This window comes from Prunus avium, chromosome 6 (assembly GCF_965620075.1).
Source record: "Prunus avium chromosome 6, drPruAviu1.hap1.1, whole genome shotgun sequence".
Classification (NCBI taxonomy): Eukaryota; Viridiplantae; Streptophyta; class Magnoliopsida; order Rosales; family Rosaceae; genus Prunus; species Prunus avium.
The window spans coordinates 14,577,882-14,599,574 of NC_142289.1; the positions used below are offsets into that span (position 1 = coordinate 14,577,882).

The 21,693-nt window shown below is 45.7% G+C and overlaps 1 protein-coding gene across 1 annotated transcript; it reads left to right on the forward strand.

The window, feature by feature from the left end:
- Positions 1–9,833: 9,833 nt before the first annotated feature.
- LOC148293750 (uncharacterized) lies at positions 9,834–12,084 on the forward strand. The gene is made up of 4 exons (XM_088254593.1): positions 9,834–10,329; positions 10,415–10,638; positions 10,747–11,448; positions 11,779–12,084. The coding sequence occupies exons 1-4, from the start codon at positions 9,834–9,836 to the stop codon at positions 12,082–12,084; spliced, it is 1,728 nt and encodes a 575-aa protein (XP_088110719.1).
- The last annotated feature ends 9,609 nt before the right edge of the window (positions 12,085–21,693 follow it).

Below are 21,693 nucleotides of genomic sequence, written 5' to 3' on the forward strand. Positions count from 1 at the left end.
CATGAGCTTTAATTGGGATGTGTTTTTCATACTAAGTTTAGGAATTGGTGTTACATTTTGAAGGAAAAAAAAAATCACACCATTGGTGAAAGAAAAGAGAAAAGTTGTGATTAAGTGGTGGTTGAATGAAATTTCATTTTTGGGTTTCATTTTTGGGCCTTCAAAATAAATTGGTGTTTAAGGAAAGGAGTATGAATCATTGTAAATGAAGGTATAAGGAGTTTTGATCGCGTAAAAGAAAAAATCTAATCGTGATGATTCGAAGTCTTGTAAACAATTGTTTTATGCTCTTATATTTTGAGTTTCTTGGACTTTGTTTTATCCATACCCTTCATTTCTTACTCAACTTACACCCTTGGCCCCATTACAACCTATGCTAAAGACCTAAATTGATCTTAAATGTCATGTGGTTGAATTGCATTCATTTTTCTACTTTTAAGTGTTTGGCATCCTTCTTGAGATCATATTAATGCAAGTCCTTCATCTTTTTATTTCGAGTTAAGTCCTTATGGTTTAACTCTAACCTCATGTTTATAACTGAGTATTGCATTGTAGCCCTCTTCCGAGTGATTCATTTGTGAGAGGACAACTTTGGTGAGATTTGAAGTTGCATTTGTGCTTGGTATGATTTTTGAAATTGTGTGGAAACTAAGATTGGGGAATTTGTTGCATTTGGCTATCACACTACTACACTTTGAGCATATTATGTTTTGAACTTTGCCGCTTTGTGAATAATGTCTAAAATGGAGCTTTTATTGTCAAAACGTTTAAGTCATGTGCATGAGTCATTTCTCTTCACAAAATGTTCGGAAAGATTGTTTTGAGTTTTTATTTTGATTTTGTTTTTTTTGTTTTTTGTGTTTTGTGTTTTGTTTTTATTTTTATGTTTGTTTTTGGTTTTGGTTTTGCTTAAGAACTAACAAATCTAATAAGTTTTCTAACCATTTTGTTTTGTAGAGTTAGAAAAACGTTTGTGGGTATCGTAACTGTTAAACCCTCAGGAGACACAACTCCTCCTACTAGGGATGCCTAGAGGTTTAAAGGCTTGTTGCATTCGCTCAATGCAATCGAGTTACCTACGAAAGTGGTCTAGTTAACTTCTTGTTTTGTTTTTAACTTTGTTTTGTGTTGTTTTGCTCGAGGACTAGCAAAATCTAGGTTTGGGGGTATTTGATCGGTTCATAATTGTATATCATTTTGTACCCTTCTAGCTTATGATTTGGTTATGTTTTTGAGTTAAACTTGTGCTTTTAATCCTTTTTGTGTTTATCTTTCAGTTCATTGAGCTTTAGGTAATAATGAGGGCTTTGGATAGTAAATGATGCAATCCATGCATGTTAGGGCCTAATTTGGATGAATGGATGAAGAGCTTAAAGACAAACTCAATTTTGGCTACAGTCCCCTGCCAGCCCAGTTTCGTAGGTCATATTGCAAGCTTTGTTTCAGCAACCTACATAGCTCGGATGAGGCCACATTCTTCATGAAGGTTGTTCCAATGGGTGTATACTATAACATATCCGAAATTCAGCCTCATTGGATAATTGTGGAGTCTGTTACCTAGCAAACACAGAGCCATGCTCAGGATGGATTTTATCAGCGCGCAAAATGAGTTAGCAATTTGTTTTGGCCTTAACTTCCTCCTCCGACCTTGGATTGGCCCAAATGATATATGGCTGGAAAGAAGACATTCTGAACTTCAAGTTTGAGTGCTTAAAGTCTTAATTTGCTTAAGGGAAGCCCAATTCGTAAGCCCTTGAAGTTGCTGGTCATGCTGACCTCAGGATGAGCTATTATTTCTGGTTGGAAGCTTGGTCATGGTGACATGAAGATGAGCTAGGGCTGCTGGTGGGATTTATTAGTGAAGTGCATCAACCATTTCAGATTTTATAATGGAAGTGTTGTATGCATTAGTGAAGTGCATCAACCATTTCAGATTTTATAAAACAAAGTGTTGTATGCATTAGCCATACTTAATTCAGATTTTCAGCTTCCTTAGGCCTATATATAGTGAGGTTTCCCAAGCTTGTAAACAGACCCCAAGGGGGGGAGCTCTCAAACACTTCTCTAGAGCTCCCTTCCCTTCTCTCCCTCAAATTCTCTTAGTTTCATTTTCTAGTTTTCAATTGTTATAATGAGATCTTTGTGCTGAAATTTTCCTTTAAGTCTTTCCAGTTCTACTTTAATTTTCATTGTTATGTAAATTCTTTTCTTTAGTTTCAAGTTTGATTAGTTTCCAAGTTTCAATTATGGTTTTTGTTCTTATTCATTATGCTTATAAGTTAATATGCTAGTTTGAATGATTGATCACCATTTAGGCTTGCATGTTAGCTATCTTGGTTTGAATTAAGAGTAGACACCATGCTTTAATTCGAATTGAACTATGAATAGGAAGAGTATGTATGGACATTCGACAACAGGGATTAGATACATGCTTGGTTGTTTAAATTGTTCTTCTATGCTTAATGGGTTCCTAATGCTTAATTTTAGGTTAGACAACAAATGATCAAATTAGGGAATTAGGAACACAAGGTTATGACCAAACACCATGGCTTAATCATACATTAGCTAGAATCAATCCGTTAATCTAATTGAACTTGGGAACTTATCTACTTGAGTTAGTTATTTTCTTTCTTTCTTGTTTTATTTATTTCCTTTCTTTTTCATTTATGCTTTGTGTAGGGAAAATGAATTGAATCATTCAATCACCAATCCTCGTGGGATCGACCTCGCACTTACATACGCTATACTACCGAACGGCTCGTGCACTTGCGAGTATCACAAGTTGAGGATGCAACTGAATCCATTTTGGTGCAGCTGTATCTACACAACAGAGAGCATGTGGAAGATATAGAAGAAACTGATGTAGAACCACCCTTGTCCTTGAGTTGACCAGAGGGGAAAACGGTCTCATCAAATAGGACATGTCGAGAGACAATCAGTTTGTTGGCATAAGTATCAAAACAAATGTATCCTTTATACTGAGAAGCATAACCAAGGAAAATACATTGTGTAGTTTTAGGCTACAATTTATTGTGATTATAAGGCTTCATAGAGGGATAACAAGCACAACCAAATATCCTAAGATGGTGAAGAGAAGGAGAGGATCCATACAACACTTCATAAGGCGATTGCATATGTAAAGGCTGACAAGGCAGTCGATTAATCAAGTAAGTTGCAGTTGCACAAGCATGAAACCAGTATTTTTCAGACAATGAGGCAGCTTGCATTAAAGTGATGGCAGTTTCCATCAAGTGTCTATTCTTGCGTTCGGCTAATCCATTCTGTTCTGGTGTGTAAGGGCAAGATCTATGATGTAAAATACCCTTAGAAGCTAAAAATTGCTGAAACTGATTACCAATGTACTCCCCCCCTCCATCACTTTGGAGCACTTGAATAGAAGTAGAAAACTGATTGAGCACAAAAGAATAAAAGTGCACAAAATGAGAGTAAACTTCTGATTTATTTCTCAAGGGAAAGATCCAAGTGTAACGAGTACATTCATCAATGAAAGAAACATAGTATCGAAAGCCTTCAATAGAAGTACAAGAAGATGGTCCCCAAAGGTCACTATGAATGACTTGAAATGGTTTATCAGACTTAATAGGAACTAAAGCAAAAGGCAGCTTAGTAAATTTGCCCTTCAAACAAGCTTCACATATAGCAGAATCTGTAGAGGATGCAGAGATACCAGATTGATCCAAAGCAAGTTGCACAACTGAGTTTGTTGGATGTCCAAGTCTGCAATGCCAAAGATCTGAAGTGACCTTCTGTCCAAGCAAGGCAGCAGAAGAAGCAGTGTGATTAAGAGGACGAGGCATAGGATAAAGACCATTACTGCTCAATCCTTTGTACAGAAGTTTCCCTGTAGCTATGTCCTGTATATATAAGCAAGTGGCATCAAAGATACATCGGCAATTATTTTCTTTGCATAATTGATTGACAGATAATAAACCAGTAGATAACTGAGGAACATGAAGAACTGAATTAAGTTGAAAAACATGACTTGGAGTAGGAAGAATAGAGGCTCCAATGTGAGCAATATTGAGACCTGCTCCATTAGCAGCTGTGATAGTATCAGCATTAGGATAAGAAGCAGGTGTAGACAAAGCAGAGATATCTGCAGTCATATGGTTGGTAGCCCTAGAATCTGCAATCCAAACTTCTTGAGAAGGAGATGTTTGAGCAGACATGGCACTCATCTGAGGGGAAGGAGAAGCATAACTATCTCGAAAGTGACAAGTGAGGGCAGTGTGATTCCTTTTCCAACAAATTTGACAAGGTTCAATATCAGCAGATTGAGATGAGGTAGATCGATAATTGCAAGTTGCTGCAATATGTCCTCTTTTGTTGCAAATTTGACAAGTAGGCACAGAATATGAACCAGAGAATGGAGGAACATGTTGAGGCCGGCCAAGAATCCCACTTGAATGATTGTAATTACCATTCTTACCAGGAAATCTTTGAAAAGTATTATAGGATAGACGACCTCTACCACGATCTCGAAAAGATGAACCACGAAATCCAGAAGATGAATTGGGAGAATATGACACAGATTGAGGTGGCACAGGAGAAGGCACAGAACCTGCAGCATTTGGCGTGACAGCCATAGCTGAAAGCAAAGGAATTTGTCGAGCCGTTTCTTCAAGAGTAGATTCCTCAGCCTTAAGTTGAAAACGAAGTTCTTTCATTGATAAAACACTCTCCCGACCACGAATCACGGCCTTAATAGTATTGTACTCAGCAGGTAAGCCTTTGAGAGTAAGAATCATGATATCTTCATCAGAGATGTCGACACCAACAACAGAAAGTTGATCCCTGGAATCCTTGATCTTCTGAAGATATTGATCAATAGACTCAGGGCCCTTCTTAATATTCTGAAGATCGGTTTTCATCTGGAAAATACTTGTTCGAGATATGCTTGCAAATCGTTCCTTGAGATTGAGCCACATGTCACGAGAACTCTGACTACCAATGACATAGGAAATTGCAGAGGAGGACAAAGTAGCAGTAATTAAGATCATCAAGGCATTATCATGGATTTTCCAAACCTGATAGGCATCAGAGACAGTGCGATTTTCAGCAGCACTAGTGAATTGAGCAGGACAGGGCATAGAACCATCAACAAACCCTAGAACGCCATGACCGCGAAGCAAAAGCTCCATTTGGAAATTCCAGGTAACGAAGTTCGTATCATCGAGTTTGACAGTCACTGTATTACCAACAGTAGGAATTAAAGAAGAAATCGGAGATTGAGCAAGAACTAACTGAGAAGCAGTCACCATTGTAATCAAGAATTTCTGAGAAATCTAAGAAATTGCAAGAAATTGGGGACAAGATCGAAGAAGAAGGATCAAGAATGAAGAGAGAAGACGACAACGGAATCAAGATCGAAGAAGAAGAAGCGTTAGCCTTGTGGCTCGTGATACCATGAAAACATTAAAGAGAATGAGAAGAATCTGAGAGAATTGAAGAAAAAGATTTTGTTTTCGATTTCTGTTTCTTACTGATCATGAATGAATTACAGCCTACACGATTCTTATGTGTTGTTACATTGTAATCTTCTCGACTAAGCAATCTAACTAACTCAACAAATCACAACATGACACTTGTCATCTTATAACAGGTACAAGTGCCTTTATATCCTATCACCACCAAATACCTCCTTGGACTTTTGGTGGTTCTCTCCCGAAGTTTCAGTAGTCATTTCGCGGGTTGACAGGTTCATCTGATGTCTTTGAGTTCTATTTATAATCATTAGTGACTTACTGGCATTGTACTTTCTGGTTACAGACTGGAACTGGTCATTTTTCACCGATTGGGGGTTATCATGCTGGAAGAGATATGGTTCTCATTTTGGATGTTGCTCGATTTAAATATCCTCATTGGGTTCCACTTTCACTTCTTTGGGAGGGAATGGATGCTATTGATGCAGCAACTGGACATCGTCGAGGGTATGCCCTTGGGTTTAGCGGGTTCCACTAAACCCACTCGTTTATCAGACGTGTCATGGCAAGTTGACTCAAATTTGACCCACAATATTAATTGTATGGGTTTCGAGTCGTGTATCGGGTTTACATCGAATTGCTATCATGAGTATCCTCAACGTGGCGGCTGATTTGGGTCCCTTTTAATCGTATGGGTTCAATATTCCGCCTTATACTGTCTATTTCACACCAATTAGAACACAAACTTAAAACAAAAAGGTGATACGGGAGCAATACAAAAACAATAAAGGGCTATACAGACAATAAGAAAGCAATAAACAGGCACTATATACACAATGTATATAATGTGCTCTCTTCAATGTATAATATAAATAAAAAAATATTTTTTCATTGCATACACTTGCGAATATATAAAAAACAAAATATTCAAGACTGAAATTTCTCAAGTAAATTGAACTCAATTTCATTCAATGAGGACAAAATAGTTACATGGTTTGTCTTATACACAAATAGACAACGGGCATTAGACAAGGGGACCCTCTTTCCCCCTATATTTTCATTTTGTGCATAGAGCCTTTTATTAAGCATCGCAACTCTCTAACTTCTTTTTCCAAGACCAATGTGAGCATATTGTCCTTGTCGAGAGGTTTCCGTATTTCTAATCTTTTTTTTTGCGGATGATTGCTTAATTTTTGCCAAAGCTACTCCTGCGGCTACTAGAAACATTAATAAGATGTTACTCTCTTTCTTTGAAGTGTCTGGTCAGAAGGTCAATTTACATAAATCGACTGTATATTTCTCTAACAATGTTGCAGCTAACTCAAGATCTAATTCAGTAACATTTTGCAAATCCAACACAAAGCCACCATTTGTCATTATCTTGGGATCAATAATATTGTCTTTTGGAAAGATCCTCTCAATACCAAGACCATGATTGAAAGAATTAAGGGTAAGTTTGCTGGTTGAAAGGCTCAAACCTTGTCCAGAGCGGATAGGCTCACCTTGATTAAAGTGTTTCTGGTATCTCTAACCATACCTTATCTTGTTTTAAATGGCCTTCAAAAGTTAGTAAAGAAATGAATTCTATCTGTAGGAAATTTTTCTGGGGCAACCAAACAAAAATTCCTCATGTTTCTTGGAAAGAGATTTTCATTCCGAAAAAAATGGGAGGTCTTGGAGTGAGGTTAGCGTCCCAATTTAACAAGGCTGCTTTAGCTGAACTTGGTTGGATCTGTCTCACTAATGAATCTAATTGATGGGCTCAAATTGTTAGAATAAAATACTTGCAGAAAGAAAATTTTTTAGCCTTAAAAAAGAAGTCTTCTCATTCCTCAGCTTGGCAAGCAATTTTGGATGCAAGATATGTTCTTAATTTGGGAATCAGGTGGATTGTGGGAAATGGTAAGTCCATCCCTTTTTGGACTGCCCATTGGGTTTTTCCTTTCCCCCTAATATTCCTATTACCCAAAGAAGCTCTCTTAATACTCAGCTAGTTGTTGCTAACTTTTTAACTGATCAACTGTGGAATATAGACAAGCTTAAAGAAGTGGTTGATGAGGATATTGTGGGAACCCAATTAAATCAGAACCCTAGGTCAAATAATTCCTTCCATTTGGGGATTATTTTACGTAATTGGGAGTTACTCAATTTAATTGGGGATTACCCAATTAAATTGAATGTTACCTAATTAGGTTGAGAATTGATTTGATTCCTACTGTTTGTGCCTGATAAATCACGGCCATGAGCTGGCCGAGGGAGCCCTTTCTCTCGGCCCTGGCACTTGTTCGCAGAAGCTGAAACGCAGCATTTCGCCAGGGTATTTCGCCTTCCTAAAAATAAAAGAAGAAATGACAAGGCATGATCATCTCGGCCTCAAGCGTAGGCCGAGGCCGAGGCCGAACAAATTTGCGGCCAAGACATTAAAGGCAAATCATCACGTGACAGCAGGGTCCCAGGCTTCATTTAATGGAGTAGTGCCTGTTTAATGCAGCAAACCCATTGGCCACAAAGAAGCATTTAATGCATGAGGGAAGGTGGGAAGTGACTGAAGTCAGGATTTGGTGATGAGGACCAGAGTGATTAGACGTGGACATTCTCACAAGAATTCTGACAGCCTGAGATATTGGTTCACCAGCTATCCAGGCCATAAATGCGTCTCCACGGCCAGAGGTCCAGAATCCACGATCGAGAGCGGCGGCCGAGATTCACCGGGATTTCTGGGGTCACACCACCATACTTCACGATCCCAAATGTCGATTGGACTGCCCACTTGCACTAATCAGACTCCACTATGCGTAAATTCAGCCTCGATTACTCATTCAGGGACTCTTCCGATAAATACAAGACTCGAGTTACATTCAAAGGGTTCAACACCAAAACAAAGCCTCCCATGGAGCAACTTATTTTTTCCTGTAATGCACTTTCAATATCTTTACTTGCTTTCCTAGGAGTAGTGGTAGATTGTAAGGAAAATCCATTCATCAATATATCATACGACCCTTGATTTTCAAGGCGCCGGAGCACCATCCTTGTTGTTCGTTCACTCACCCCATATATCATACGACCGTCGCTCCCTGAGCAGCGCGCCGGAGCACCGTCCAAAACCCACCACCTACACCATCACTCGACGGCCTTGTAGTTCAGGCCGTGAACCTAACAGCCGAGACCAGTTCCTCTCTCGGCTACAATCGTTTGACTAGGAAGACAGATCAAACAGGCGCACCACTTATCCATCCAACACTCATCAACACATCAACGCACGGTAGACCGTGCTGGCACGCCCGCGCACAACCGCACCGCACCCAAAAGCAGGAAACCCCGTGTTAACGCACATCCCCTCAGCCCGGAACTCCAGGCCGTGAGATTTGCGCGGCAGACACCTACCACATTTCCCAATTAAATGAGGAGTTACCTAATCAGATGGGGAATTGATTGGATGCCTACCACAATTAGGTATTTGATCTAAATCCCTAATTAATCAAATCAATTCCAAATTGGGGAGGAATAATTCCTTTCCATCTACGGAATTATTCTTCTGAAACCCTAGCTCCTAAGACCTCTATAAAAGGATGGCCACACACAAGGGTTGAGGTACGTGAGAATTACTACTAAAACTCTGCATAAATTTTCCTCTCAAAAACCCTAGCCGCCTCCTCTCTCCCCCTCTCTTACAAAAGGCTTCGGCCGCCCGGTTTACACCATAAACACATATATCTCCGTACCCTAGTTAGATAGTGTTTTTCTCATAAACTCTTCAACTAATTTAAGCATCGGAGGGCCTTTGGCCAACACCCCCCCCGAGTGTGGTCCTCTCACCTTAACCTGAGAGTTGACCAGCTAGCTCAAAGAATGGATGACCAAAGCAACTTGATGAGGCAGCTCCTCAACCAAATGAATTTGGCTCAAAACCTTGACCTTGGACCACTGGGCGAAGAGAGAAGGATGGACGACTGCGCCAACAGGCAGCTTGACAGGTGCCGAGCAGGTCGAGCAGGAATGAGCAGACAAGGAGAGGGACAACAACGTGATCAGCTCACCAACATGTCATAAGCATCCGCAAGCCACACTCAGAGTAACGTGCGAGAAAGGCTGGGCCCACGACTTGACATCCGCGCCCGCCTGGGCCCGCAGAGGAATGTTTTTCAAAGGCTAGGCTCACAGGGAGATCAACCTGACAACCTTCATGGTGAGGATCACGAGGAAAGGCGCTCCGTTGCTCACTCTCGAAGAGTCAATTCTCGTCGACAAGCTACGGAAAATCACTCGTAAGCGCAGTCCACCAACTTGCCGCCTAGGCAACACAACCGAGAAGCTCGAACCTTGCGAATCAACGAGGAGGTCAATCAGCGTCGCCCAAATCGCGACGGTCGCCAACGTGTCCAACCAGCAATGCGTGCAGAAGACGTTAAGAAGCTTGTGAACGACCAACTTCGAGACTTGAAAACCGGCGGGAACTTCGAAGATGCCCTACGCAAGGAGATGGACCAAGCGAACTCTACGCCTTTCACCGTTGAAATTGAGCAGGCTGCTCCTCCGAAGCGGCTCTCAACGCCTTCGTTTACACCCTTCAATGGGGACTCCGATCCCGAGAGCCACCTAAAACACTTCAAAAGTGTCATGATCCCCCATAAGGCCGACGACGCGTTGATGTGCAAGGTGTTTGTGATGACCTTGCGGGGAGCAGCTCAGGACTGGTTCCACACCCAACCATCCGGGTCGATCCGCAGCTTCAAGGAGCTGGCATACGTCTTCGCCAAAGAATACACGTCTTATCGGACAATCAAGAAGAACCCTGACCACCTGTTCAACCTACGCAAAAAGTCCGACGAATCCCTTCGAGACTACATCAAGAGATTCGAAGCAAAAAAGGCCAACATCGTAGGATGTGACGACCGGATCGCATCCTCTGCTTTCAAGAAAGGCCTTCCAGCTTAACACGACTTATACCGCGAGCTGACTATCGCTCCCAGCTGACTATGTGCTTTGGGATGATGATCGAATTGCCGCAAAAAAGTCTACTAAGCAGGAAGATCAACCAACCAAGCGGGCAGGCCAAAAGAGCGATGAGTTTGGCAACAGGAACAAGGACAAGCGCAGGTTGCACCCAAAAGAGGACGCCACGGCAAGAGAGAATTACACCAAGTTCTCCATCCCCATACACCAAATCTTATCCCAAGTGAAGGACAAACCTTGGGTAAGAAGGCCGCCGCCCTTGAAGGGAGATCCAGACAAGAGGGATACCAGAAAATACTGTGCCTTCCATGGGACGCACGAACACACAACAAACAACTGCTTTGCTTAGAGAACGCACCTTGAAGAACTCGTGAGAGAAGGTCACTGCACGGAGTTCATTGCGAAGCAAGCCATCCAGCGGAAGGTCATAAGGATTAACACAATCCTCGCCGACTCCGAGGAGTCTGGGCTGACCAGCAAAGAAAAGAAGTGGAAGATCAAACAGGCCATTGTGATCTCCCAAGTCTCGACCGACCTTCCACCAGCAAAAGACGACCCTGTGATCGGCTTCCAGAAGAAAGATCTGATCGGCCTCAACATGCCACATAACGACGCCCTTGTTATCAGCATTCAAATCACTCAGGCCATGGTCGACCGAATCCATGCAGACGAGGGCAGCGCAGCCAATATCCTGCAGTTGGCTGTCATCCAGCAGATGGGCTTGGAAGCAAAGATCAACAAAACAGCCAAATCGCTGACCGGCTTTAATGGTGCAACAACGGTTATCGTGGGCACGATAGACCTTGACGTCTACTCCCCACCTGTAATCAGCTCGAAAACGTTCATGGTCATCAATGAGGTCTCATCATACATTGGCATTCTGGGCAGACCATGGATCGGCAAGATCAACGCCATCACCTCCGCCACGTATCAGAAAATCTGCTATCCAATCCCTGATGGCGGTGTCGGCCAAATCAATAATGATCAAGCAATGGCGAGAAGATGCTCGGCTCAATGGCTGAAGAAAAGCAAAGAAACGCAATTCATCCCTGTAAGTCAGGCAGATCTGAAGGAAGTTGAACAACCGAATCTCGCTCCTTTATAGCAATTAAAGGGTCAGGGCCAAGCCGAGGAAATCCGTCCAGAGGTCTCTCCAGAAGAAGGATGGAAACCCGAAGAGGACGTCGAGCTAATACCATTGGATCCTGACCAGCCAGATAGAAAAGCGCGGATCGGCTCGCGCCTAAGCCCAGATGAGAAGGTGGAGCTGACCACCTTCCTCCAGAACAACAAGGACATGCTCACATGGTTGCCGTCTAACATGCCCGGCATTGACCCAAAGGTCATCTGCCATTGACTCCACGTCAACCCTGCCAGCAAGCCAGTGGTGCAGAAGAGACGCAACTTCGCTCCAGAGCGGGTCGCTATCATTGAAGCCGAGATCGACAAACTACTAGCGGTCGACTTCATCGAAGAAGTCTCCTACTCGGAGTGGTTGGCCAACGTTGTTCGTGTGGCAAAACAAGAAAAAGGCAAGTGGAGAGTTTGCGTCGATTACACTGATCTCAAGAAGGCATGTCCTAAAGACAACTTCCCATTGCCGAGAATCGACCAACTCGTGGATCCACCTCCGGCAATCAGCTGCCCAGCTTCATGGACGCCTACTTGGGCTATAATCAAATCCTGATGCACGAGAATGACAAGGCGAAAACCTCTTTCATCATAGAGAGAGGGACCTACTGCTACAAGGTTATGCCCTTTGGGCTAAAGAACATCGGAGCAACCTATCAAATGCTCGTAAATAAAATCTTCAAGGAGCAGATCAACAGAACTATGGAAGTCTATGTGGACGACATGCTGGTCAAAGCCCCCAAACGTGCAGATCACATCGAAAACCTCGCCGAGGCATTCAATCTGCTACACTAGTATTGCATGAAGCTGAACCCAAGTAAATGCACGTTTGGTGTATCGTCAGGTCGATTCCTGGGATACCTAGTCACACAACGAGGTATCGAGGCACACCCGCGCCAAATCAAAGCCATTCTCGATAAGAAGTCGCCTTCCACAGTGAAGGAAATACAAAGTCTGACGGGCAGAGCAGCGGCCCTCAATCGATTCCTCTCGAGATCTACCGACAAGTGCATGCAATTTTTCAAAGCTTTGAAAAAAGGACAAAGAGACAAGTGGGATGAGGAGTGCGAAGTAGCTTTTCAGAATCTGAAGACTTACCTTACTTCACCTCCCCTGCTCTCAAAACCAGCTCCAGGCGAGGACTTGTTCGTGTACCTGGCAGTGTCCAACTCGGCTGTTAGCTGAGCTCTCATTCGAGAAGAACTAGGGGCCCAACATCTGGTATTCTACACGTCAAAAGCTTTCCTCGATGCAGAGACTCGCTACCCGAAATTGGAAAAGCTTATTTTGGCCTTTGCAGTTTCCGCGAGAAAATTGCGACCCTACTACCAAGCTCACCGAGTCATCGTCATGACCAACTTTCCTTTGAGATCAGTACTTCACAGCCCTGACGCTTCTCAGCGACTCATGAAGTGGGCTATATAGCTAAGCCAGTATGACCTCTTCTACCGGCCAAAAACTGCAATAAAAGCCTAGGCTTTAGCAGACTTTGTGGCAGAATTCACCTCATCAGCCGAAGAAGAGAAGCTGGTCAACCATAAGAAGGAAAGTGCAAAAACAGACGACACCTCCGCTAGACCTGGCCAACCCATAGACATGTGGCAGTCGCGCGTAGACGGAGCGTCGAACCAAAAAGGAGCGGGAGCAGGTGTCGTCATCATCACCCCAGATGGAACCCTATTGGAGCAAGCCATCACGCTTGGTTTCCCGGCCTCAAACAACGAGGCAGAATACGAGGCATTGCTGTTTGTGCCTGATAAATCACGGCCATGAGCAGGCCGAAGGAGCCCTTTATCTCGGCCCTGGCACTTGTTTGCAGAGGCTGAAACGCAGCGTTTCGCCAGGGTACTTCGCCTTCTTAGAAATAAAAGAAGGAAATGCTAAGGCACGATCATCTCGGCCTCAAGCATAGACCGAGGCCGAGGCCGAACAAATTTGCGGCCAAGGCATTAAAGGCAAATCATCACGTGACAGCAGGGTCCCAGGCTTCATTTAATGAAGTAGTGCCTGTTTAATGCAGCAAAACCCATTGGCCACAAGGTAGCATTTAATGCATGAGGGAAGGTGGGAAGTGACTGAAGTCAGGATTTGGTGATGAAGATCAGAGTGATTAGACGTGGACATTCTCACAAAGATTCTGACAGCTTGAGATGTTGGTTCACCAGCTATCCAGGGAATAAATGCGTCTCCACGGCCAGAGGTTCAAAACCCACGATTGAGCGCGGCGGCCGAGATTCACCAGGATTTCTGGGGTCTCATCACCATACTTCACGATCCCAAATGTCGATTGGATTGCCCACTTGCGCTAATCAGACTCCACTATGCGTAAATTCAGCCTCGATTACTCATCCAGGGACTCTTCCTATAAATACAAGACTCGAGCTACTTTCAGGGACTTATGTCAAAAACTTATGGTGGAAACTAGGGCACAAGCAAAGCTCAAAAACAAAGCAGTCGAAATGACTTCTGAGACTCCTGAGTCCACCTCACCAATCACAAGTATCGAGGCCGAGCATACGGTCGGGATCTCGGCCGGCGCTCCAGTAACGACGGATCGCACGGCCGAATCCATGCAGGAACAGGCAGTGGTGGAGGAACTATGTCCAAGCAGGCTTACAGGATAGAAACATCCTTCATGGCCGCGATGGACAGGTTCTCCTCAGAACTGCGAACGCTCTTTCAAGAAAGGATGCCGGTGGCCTCACCTGCCACACCTCCCAGAACAGGACCGAGGAGCCAAGAGCGCGATAGAATCGAGCCTTATGGCGAAAGCAGCAGCCTCGGCGTCTCAGCCCATACCCAAGCATCCGGCTACGGCCAGCATTCTCTGCCACCAACAAACAGCTGGGGGCAATCCCAGCCCGTTTGGACGAATTCCGGACCAACCTACTCGGCGGAGACAGCGCGCGGACCGCTCCATGCTTTGGCCGTATCATTAGGGCACGGCAGCTTCACACATCCCGCGATTCACCCGCTCGGCTCGGTTCATACTGCCGCCAACCATACCCATCCTGGCCCAAGCAACGCATCCGCAGTAACGACACAACAGTACGGTCAGGGGAGCCTGACCATCTCACCACCTCTGCAGGCGTCCTCGTGTCCGTTGGGCTCCCACCTTCACTATGGGTCGGTCGTCCCAGCAACAACGCATATGCATGCTGGTCAAACCTACGGTGCTCATCTAGCATCGACCAGCTCGGTCATCCCGGCCGAGCCCTTTGTTCAAATGGCCCAACAGGCAAGGCCTCAGAACGAGGTGACACCGGCCACGCGGCCGTTTGCAGCCCAACAGGAGGCACCACCTCAAGGGATCCGGCTCGAAGACGTCCGGCGGATGATCGAAGACGACTTAGCTCAGAGGCGGCCGGACATGCCAAGATAAACGAGGCCGTATCCGCCAGAAATTGACCGAACCCTCCTTCCCCGGAACTATCGATTGCCAGAGTTCATGCTTTTCTCCGGGGATGGGCAGACCTCGTCCATTGAACACATCGGCCGTTTCACGGCCCAGTGTGGAGAGGCCGATTCGGACGCTCAGAGACTCCGACTTTTTGTTCATTCGTTGACCGGCGCGGCATTTTCGTGGTTTATAAACCTTCTGCCGAACTCAATAAGGGATTGGTCTGATATGGAAAGGGTGTTCCACGAACATTTCTACCAGACCAATCGAGAAATTACGGTTGCCGAGTTGGCAAGAATGAGCCAAGCATCGGACGAGTCACCTCGCGATTACCTACAGCGGTTCAAAACATGTAGGAATTGGTGCCGCACGAACCTACCAGAGAGGGAGTTCGTCAAGATGGCCGAGGAAGGATTGGAATTCGAATACCGGAAGAAATTCCAGGGGATCGAATTTCGGGACATGCATGACCTGACCAACAAGGTGGACAGATATGCGTCCTTGTTGAAAGAGGAGATGCAGAAGAGAACGGCCTCAAAGGGAACCTATTATAGGAATCCCATCGTCAGCTATGCCGAAGCAGACGGCTCCGCAGAGGCCGAGGGCGATGAGGTCGAGATGAGCTCGGCCGAAGTCAGCATAGACAAACCCTTCGTTTGCAGAGGGCTCGTTAAAACTGACAACAGCCGCACAAAGATCCCCGACGCCAAGTTCGCGACCCGGGAAACGAAGGCGTACACTTTCGACTTAACAAGGGCCGAAGCTATCTTCGACCTGCTGGTGGCCGAGAAGAAGGTAAAATTGTCCTTCGGCCATAAGACTCCGAAGCCCGAAGAGCTCAAAGGAAAAACGTTTTGCAAGTACCACAGCTCTTGGTCTCATAACACCAACAACTGCGTTGTCTTGCGAGACGTTATCCAGAAATTGATAGACGAGAAGAAGCTCCAGTTTCCGGAGAAGGCGGCCATGCAGGTCGACTCCAAGCCATTCCCTCCACCTGTCGTGAACATGGTCGATGCTCAACTCCCGGCCGAGGATAGAGGAGTTCGCAGTTCGGCAAAAGGAAAGGAGCCTTTGGCCGAACTCGGGCCAGCCCTTTGTGAACGATGCAGGTGTAAGATCGGCCAGCCTGGGCCGCAGGAGAACAAGAGGAAGGCCGCCGAGCCATCTCAAACGGCCGCAAGAAGATTCGGTGGTCAGTACGGTCGACAGCCGACCAACAGAGCTGTTTTCAGCCGACTAGGGCCACAAAACCGCAGCGCCTCGGCCAGTCGCGAAGAAGAGGCTCCCCCAAGATCGGTAAAAACGTTCAAACCCCCAGTCATGAAGGATGACCGTTGGTACCATGCACGGCCGGGGGGCAAGACCAAACCATTGACGAAAACCCAGCTGAGGAGAATGCAGAGGCACGCTCAACAGGCGCAACGACGTGTCGAAAACTCAGAGGCCGTCGCTTCCTCTGACAAAGCGAAGCGACGCCCTGGGCAATGATGGTCTACGCGACGTGCTTGAGGCATTAAATGCGCGGAATGCGCCGTCTGGCCTGCGCATTTAATGCCCCAGTTGTCAATCACTTCAAAAAGGAATGCAAAGGGTCCATCCGTTGGAATCCATTCAGCACCTACCCATGCCGAGGCCGAAGAATCCAGGGATGTGGGGGCAATGTTTGTGCCTGATAAATCACGGCCATGAGCAGGCCGAGGGAGCCCTTTATCTCGGCCCTGACACTTGTTTGCAGAGGCTGAAACGCAGCGTTTCGCCAGGGTACTTCGCCTTCTTAGAAATAAAAGAAGGAAATGCTAAGGCACGATCATCTCGGCCTCAAGCATAGACCGAGGCCGAGGCCGAAAAAATTTGCGGCCAAGGCATTAAAGGCAAATCATCACGTGACAGCAGGGTCCCAGGCTTCATTTAATGAAGTAGTGCCTGTTTAATGCAGCAAAACCCATTGGCCACAAGGTAGCATTTAATGCATGAGGGAAGGTGGGAAGTGACTGAAGTCAGGATTTGGTGATGAAGATCAGAGTGATTAGACGTTGACATTCTCACAAAGATTCTGACAGCTTGAGATGTTGGTTCACCAGCTATCCAGGCAATAAATGCGTCTCCACGGCCAGAGGTTCAAACACCAAAACAAGCCTCCCACGGAGCAACTTATTTTCTTCTGTAATGTACTTTCAATATCTTTACTTGCTTTCCTAGGAGTAGTGTTAGTTTGTAAGCAGAATCCATTCATCAATATATCATACGACCCTTGATTTTCAAGGCGCCGGAGCACCATCTCTGTTTGTTCGCTCACTCACCCCATATATCACACGACCGTCGCTCCCTGAGCAGCGCGCCGGAGCACCGCCCAAAACCCACCACCAACACCATCACTCAACGGCCTTGTAGTTCAGGCCGTGAACCTAACAGCCGAGACCAGTTCCTCTCTCGGCTACAATCGTTTGACCAAGAAGACAGATCAAACAGGCGCACCATTCACTCATCCAACGCTCACCAAAACATCAACGCACGGTAAACCGTGCTGGCACGCCCGCACACAACCGCACCGCACCCAAAAGCGGGAAACCCCATGTTAACGCACGTCCCCTCGGCCCGGAACTCCAGGCCGTGAGATTTGCGCGGCAGACAATTGCTCGCTGGCCTGCGCTTGGAAAAGGAGCTAGCGATCAAGAAGCTAGCCATCTACTCAGATTCCCAGTTGATAACGAATCAAGCCTCAGGTGCCTCGAGCAGAGAACGCACATGCAGATGCCCTAGCAAGCCTAGGATCAGCGCTGGATACCCAATTCAGACGCTCCATCCCGGTCGAGCCAATCGACGAGGACCCCAGCTGGCAAGACCCCATCATTGACTACCTGATGAATGGAAATCTACCAACGGACAAGTCCGAAGCTAGAAAAGTCCAGCAGAAAGCCGCGAGATACTACATGCACGGCAACAAGCTCATCCGCAGATCATACTCCGGCCCTCATCTCACTTAAACATAGGCTACTTCTAGCCTACCATGCGCCACGACTCCACCGAATATGTCAAGAAATGTGATCGCTGCCAGCAATACAAGCCAATTCCTAACCTGCCCGCCGAAGTCTACCATTCGCAAAACAATCCATGGCCATTCATGCAATGGGCCATTAACCTAGTGGGTCTCTTGCCACCGATTACTTTACTAAATGGATTGAGGCCGAAGCTCTATCCTTTATTAAAGAAGTCGATGTGGAACGATTCATCTGGATAAACATCATCTGCTGATATGGCTGCCCACAATCACCAATTATCGACAATGGCTCACAATTCATCGACAAGCAGATGACTGAGCCCTGCACATTTTTGAAGAAGAGAAACAACTACTGCAAATAACAGAATGTGCCACAACAAAAGATAGTTGCCCATAAGCAGCGTCCTAAGGGAGACGCAGGGCGACGACCAAAAGCGTCCTTCGGGAGATGCAGCCCGCAAAGAAGCGTCCTCAAGGAGATGCAGGGTGCGCCAGGAATTTCCTAAGGGAGGTATCCAGGTTCCTACCCGTTTCCTAAGGGGCCAGGATAGTCACATAGTTGCCCATAAGTAGCGTTCTTCGGGAGACGCAGCCCGCAAAGAAGCATCCTCAGGGAGACGCAGGGTGTGTCAGGAATTTCCTAAGGGAGGTATCCAGGTTCCTATCCGTTTCCTAAGGGAGGCAGGATAGTCACATAGTTGCCCATAAGCAGCGTCCTTCGGGAGACGATCAGAAGCGTCTTTCGGAAGACGCAGCCCGCAAAGAAGCGTCCTCAGGGAGACGTAGGGTGAGCTAAGAATTTCCTAAGGGAGGTATCCAGGTTCCTATCCGTTTCCTAAGGGAGGCAGGATAGTCACATAGTTGCCTATAAAGAGCGTCCTAAGGAGACGCAACTCACAAAGAAGCGTCCCCACGGAGACGCAGGGTGCACCAGGAATTTCCTAAGGGAAGTATCTAGATCCCTATCCGTTTCCTAAGGGAGGTAGGATAGTCACACAGTTGCCCATAAGTAGCGTCCTTCGGGAGACGCAGGGCAACGACCAAAACATCCTACGGGATATGCAGAACACGCCCGGAGTCTCTCAAGGGGGACCCTGGCACTCATAAATCTCCAAAGGAGGATGCGCAATCAAAATACAGGCTGGTTACTCAAGCTGTTCACAAGTCAATTTGCAAATTGAAATCGAAAAAATAAACTAAAATTCCATAGCAAGCTGACCAACCGGCCAAGTTCAACAAAAGGAAGATGGTCGAATAAGACCAATTATTCTAAACAAGAAAACAAACTACAAAAGCCAAAAAGAAATAAAGAAGTATGCATCTACTCCGAGGTGCCAGCAAGAGACCCTTGATCTGCAGCCTCTTCTGCATCCACCTAATCAGTCATGCCTTCAGCAGCTTCGCCTACCTGCTCCGCGACGTCTGCCATCATCTCATCTACTGCGTCCTCCTCAGCTCCATCCGCTCCAGTTGCTTGCTCTTCAGCTCCTTCCGTGTTCACAGCATTAACCTGCTCACTTTGCACATGGAGCAAGTTAGAACAGAGCATCTCGATGTTTCCATCTCCAATGGCATAGAAGGGATCATTTCCATCTGATCAGTCTAAGTAGCCCAGCTTGTACACATTCATGGTAGCTTTAAACTTGGAATTTTCAGCAGACTTGTTATAGGCGCCCAATCTAGCCAGAAGTTTGTCATAACTGAAGGAGACATCAGCATTCTTGCGCTCAAGACGGAAGTAGGCATCTTTTCGACTAACCAAGTCACCAACAGAAGAGGGGGCAACAGCAGATGAGTTTCGGATAGTTTTAGCAACAAGAATTACTCCTTTTTGAAGCAGATGAAATGTTGCTTCCTTTTGTTTTTCCAAGGAAAGGCACGAGAATGTGCCAAGATCGCCGCCCTGACGGATGTGATCGACCAACTCATCACAGGATGATGGGTTTGATAGGAAGTTTGTCTTGAGCAGATCAGACATGCATGCATCCCCTGCAGGGCTAGACTTGTTCGCCTTGGGATCAACCACCGACGCTGGAGAAGAACCTTTCGCCCGAGCAGATGACTCTCTCATCTTCTTAGCCTCCACCAACCTCACCTCCAAAGGAGTCAATGATACTGAATCAACTCCACGCTTGACTGCCCGTGACTCAATAGCTGGATCATGAGCAGACCTCCTGCTTCGATCTCCATCCTTTGACTAATGCAGACGACTCGAACTTCGAAGAGGAATATCTGCATCTCTTCGACGCTCTGTAGAACGGGATTGGGCACGAACTACCTCACGAAGCAGATCATGATTTTCAAGCTTGTCAGCATGAGGCTCGGGCAGAACACCCCGAACACTGCGCATACCACCAACCTTCGTGCTATATGCTCCCACGAGATGTTTGGCCCTGGCAAATGATGATGGAACATACCCCACTTGAGTCTTCTCAGCATAAGGGAACCTTGGCTTCTTCCTCAATGGAGACACGTCTCTGCCTGCGAAGGAGTAACTTCATCTCTTGAAGACTTGGCCGCAGCCTTTCTCTTTGGGGGAGATTCAGCAGAACACTCCTCCTGCCCAACTAGTAGATCATCAGAATCTAGACAATTCTACTCCCATTTCTCAACATCCTGAGCAGGGGGCAGACCACCAACTTGCTCCACTCAGGATTCTAAGTCACAGGAGGAAGCCTAGTTACAGCTGGACAGCCCAACAGATGATTTACATCTCCTACATGCCACCACGCGCCATGAAGAAGCTGGGGGGCATTTGTGGGAACCCAATTAAATCAGAACCCTAGGTCAAATAATTCCTTCAATTTGGGGATTATTTGACCTAATTGGGAATTATTTAACCTAATTGGGAGTTACTCAATTTAATTGGGGATTACCCAATTAAATTGAATGTTACCTAATTAGGTTGAGAATTGATTTGATTCCTACCACATTTCCCAATTAAATGAGGAGTTACCTAATCAGATGGGGAATTGATTGGATGCCTACCACAATTAGGGATTTGATTTAAATCCCTAATTAATCAAATCAATTCCAAACTGGGGAGGAATAATTCCTTTCCATCTACGGAATTATTCCTCTAAAACCCTAGCTCTCGAGACCTCTATAAAAGGATGGCCACACACAAGGGTTGAGGTACGTGAGAATTACTACTGAAACTCTGCATAAATTTTCCTCTCAAAAACCCTAGCCGCTCCTCTCTCCCCCTCTCTTACAAAAGGCTCCGGCCGCCCGGTTTACACCATAAACACATATATCTCTGTATCCTAGTTAGCTAGTGTTTTTCTCATAAACTCTTGAACTAATTTAAGCATCAGAGGGCCTTTGGCCAACACCCCCCGGTGTGGTCCTCTCATTTGTTCTATTTTGCAGGGAGAAAGAGGCGGCGAAGAAGAAAGAGGAATCTTCCCAATCGAATATTCTTGTGGGGAAATTTGCTCCCACAGATATTCTTGAGAAAATTATTTCTATCCCTCTTCCTTTAGCTCCTTTGGAAGATCAATTAATCTGGGGCCCTAACCTTAGTGTAACTTTTTCTATCAAAAGTGCTTATAATGTGCAGGTGCAAGAAGCAATTTCTCATCCTTAAGCAGCTCTTTTAAAGAAAGTTTGGGGCCTCACTATTCCCCCTAAAGTCAAAAAAATTCGTGGTTACTTATCAAGAAAAGACTTCAAGTATGAAGCCGTTTAACTTTAGGGGCTGCACCATTAATCATCTTCTCTCTACATGCCCTTTTGCTGAAAGTGTTTCGAGCTGCACCAAC

What these genes read in the sequence shown, in the direction of transcription:
- LOC148293750 (XM_088254593.1), top strand. Translation starts at nt 9,834, where the DNA reads ATGCGTGCAGAAGACGTTAAGAAGCTTGTGAACGACCAACTTCGAGAC. An exon ending in AAGTGAAGGACAAACCTTGG is followed by an intron (nt 10,639 to 10,746) that starts GTAAGAAGGCCG and finishes TGCTTTGCTTAG; the next exon opens with AGAACGCACCTTGAAGAACT. An exon ending in AAGAAACGCAATTCATCCCT is followed by an intron (nt 11,449 to 11,778) that starts GTAAGTCAGGCA and finishes CCTGCCAGCAAG; the next exon opens with CCAGTGGTGCAGAAGAGACG.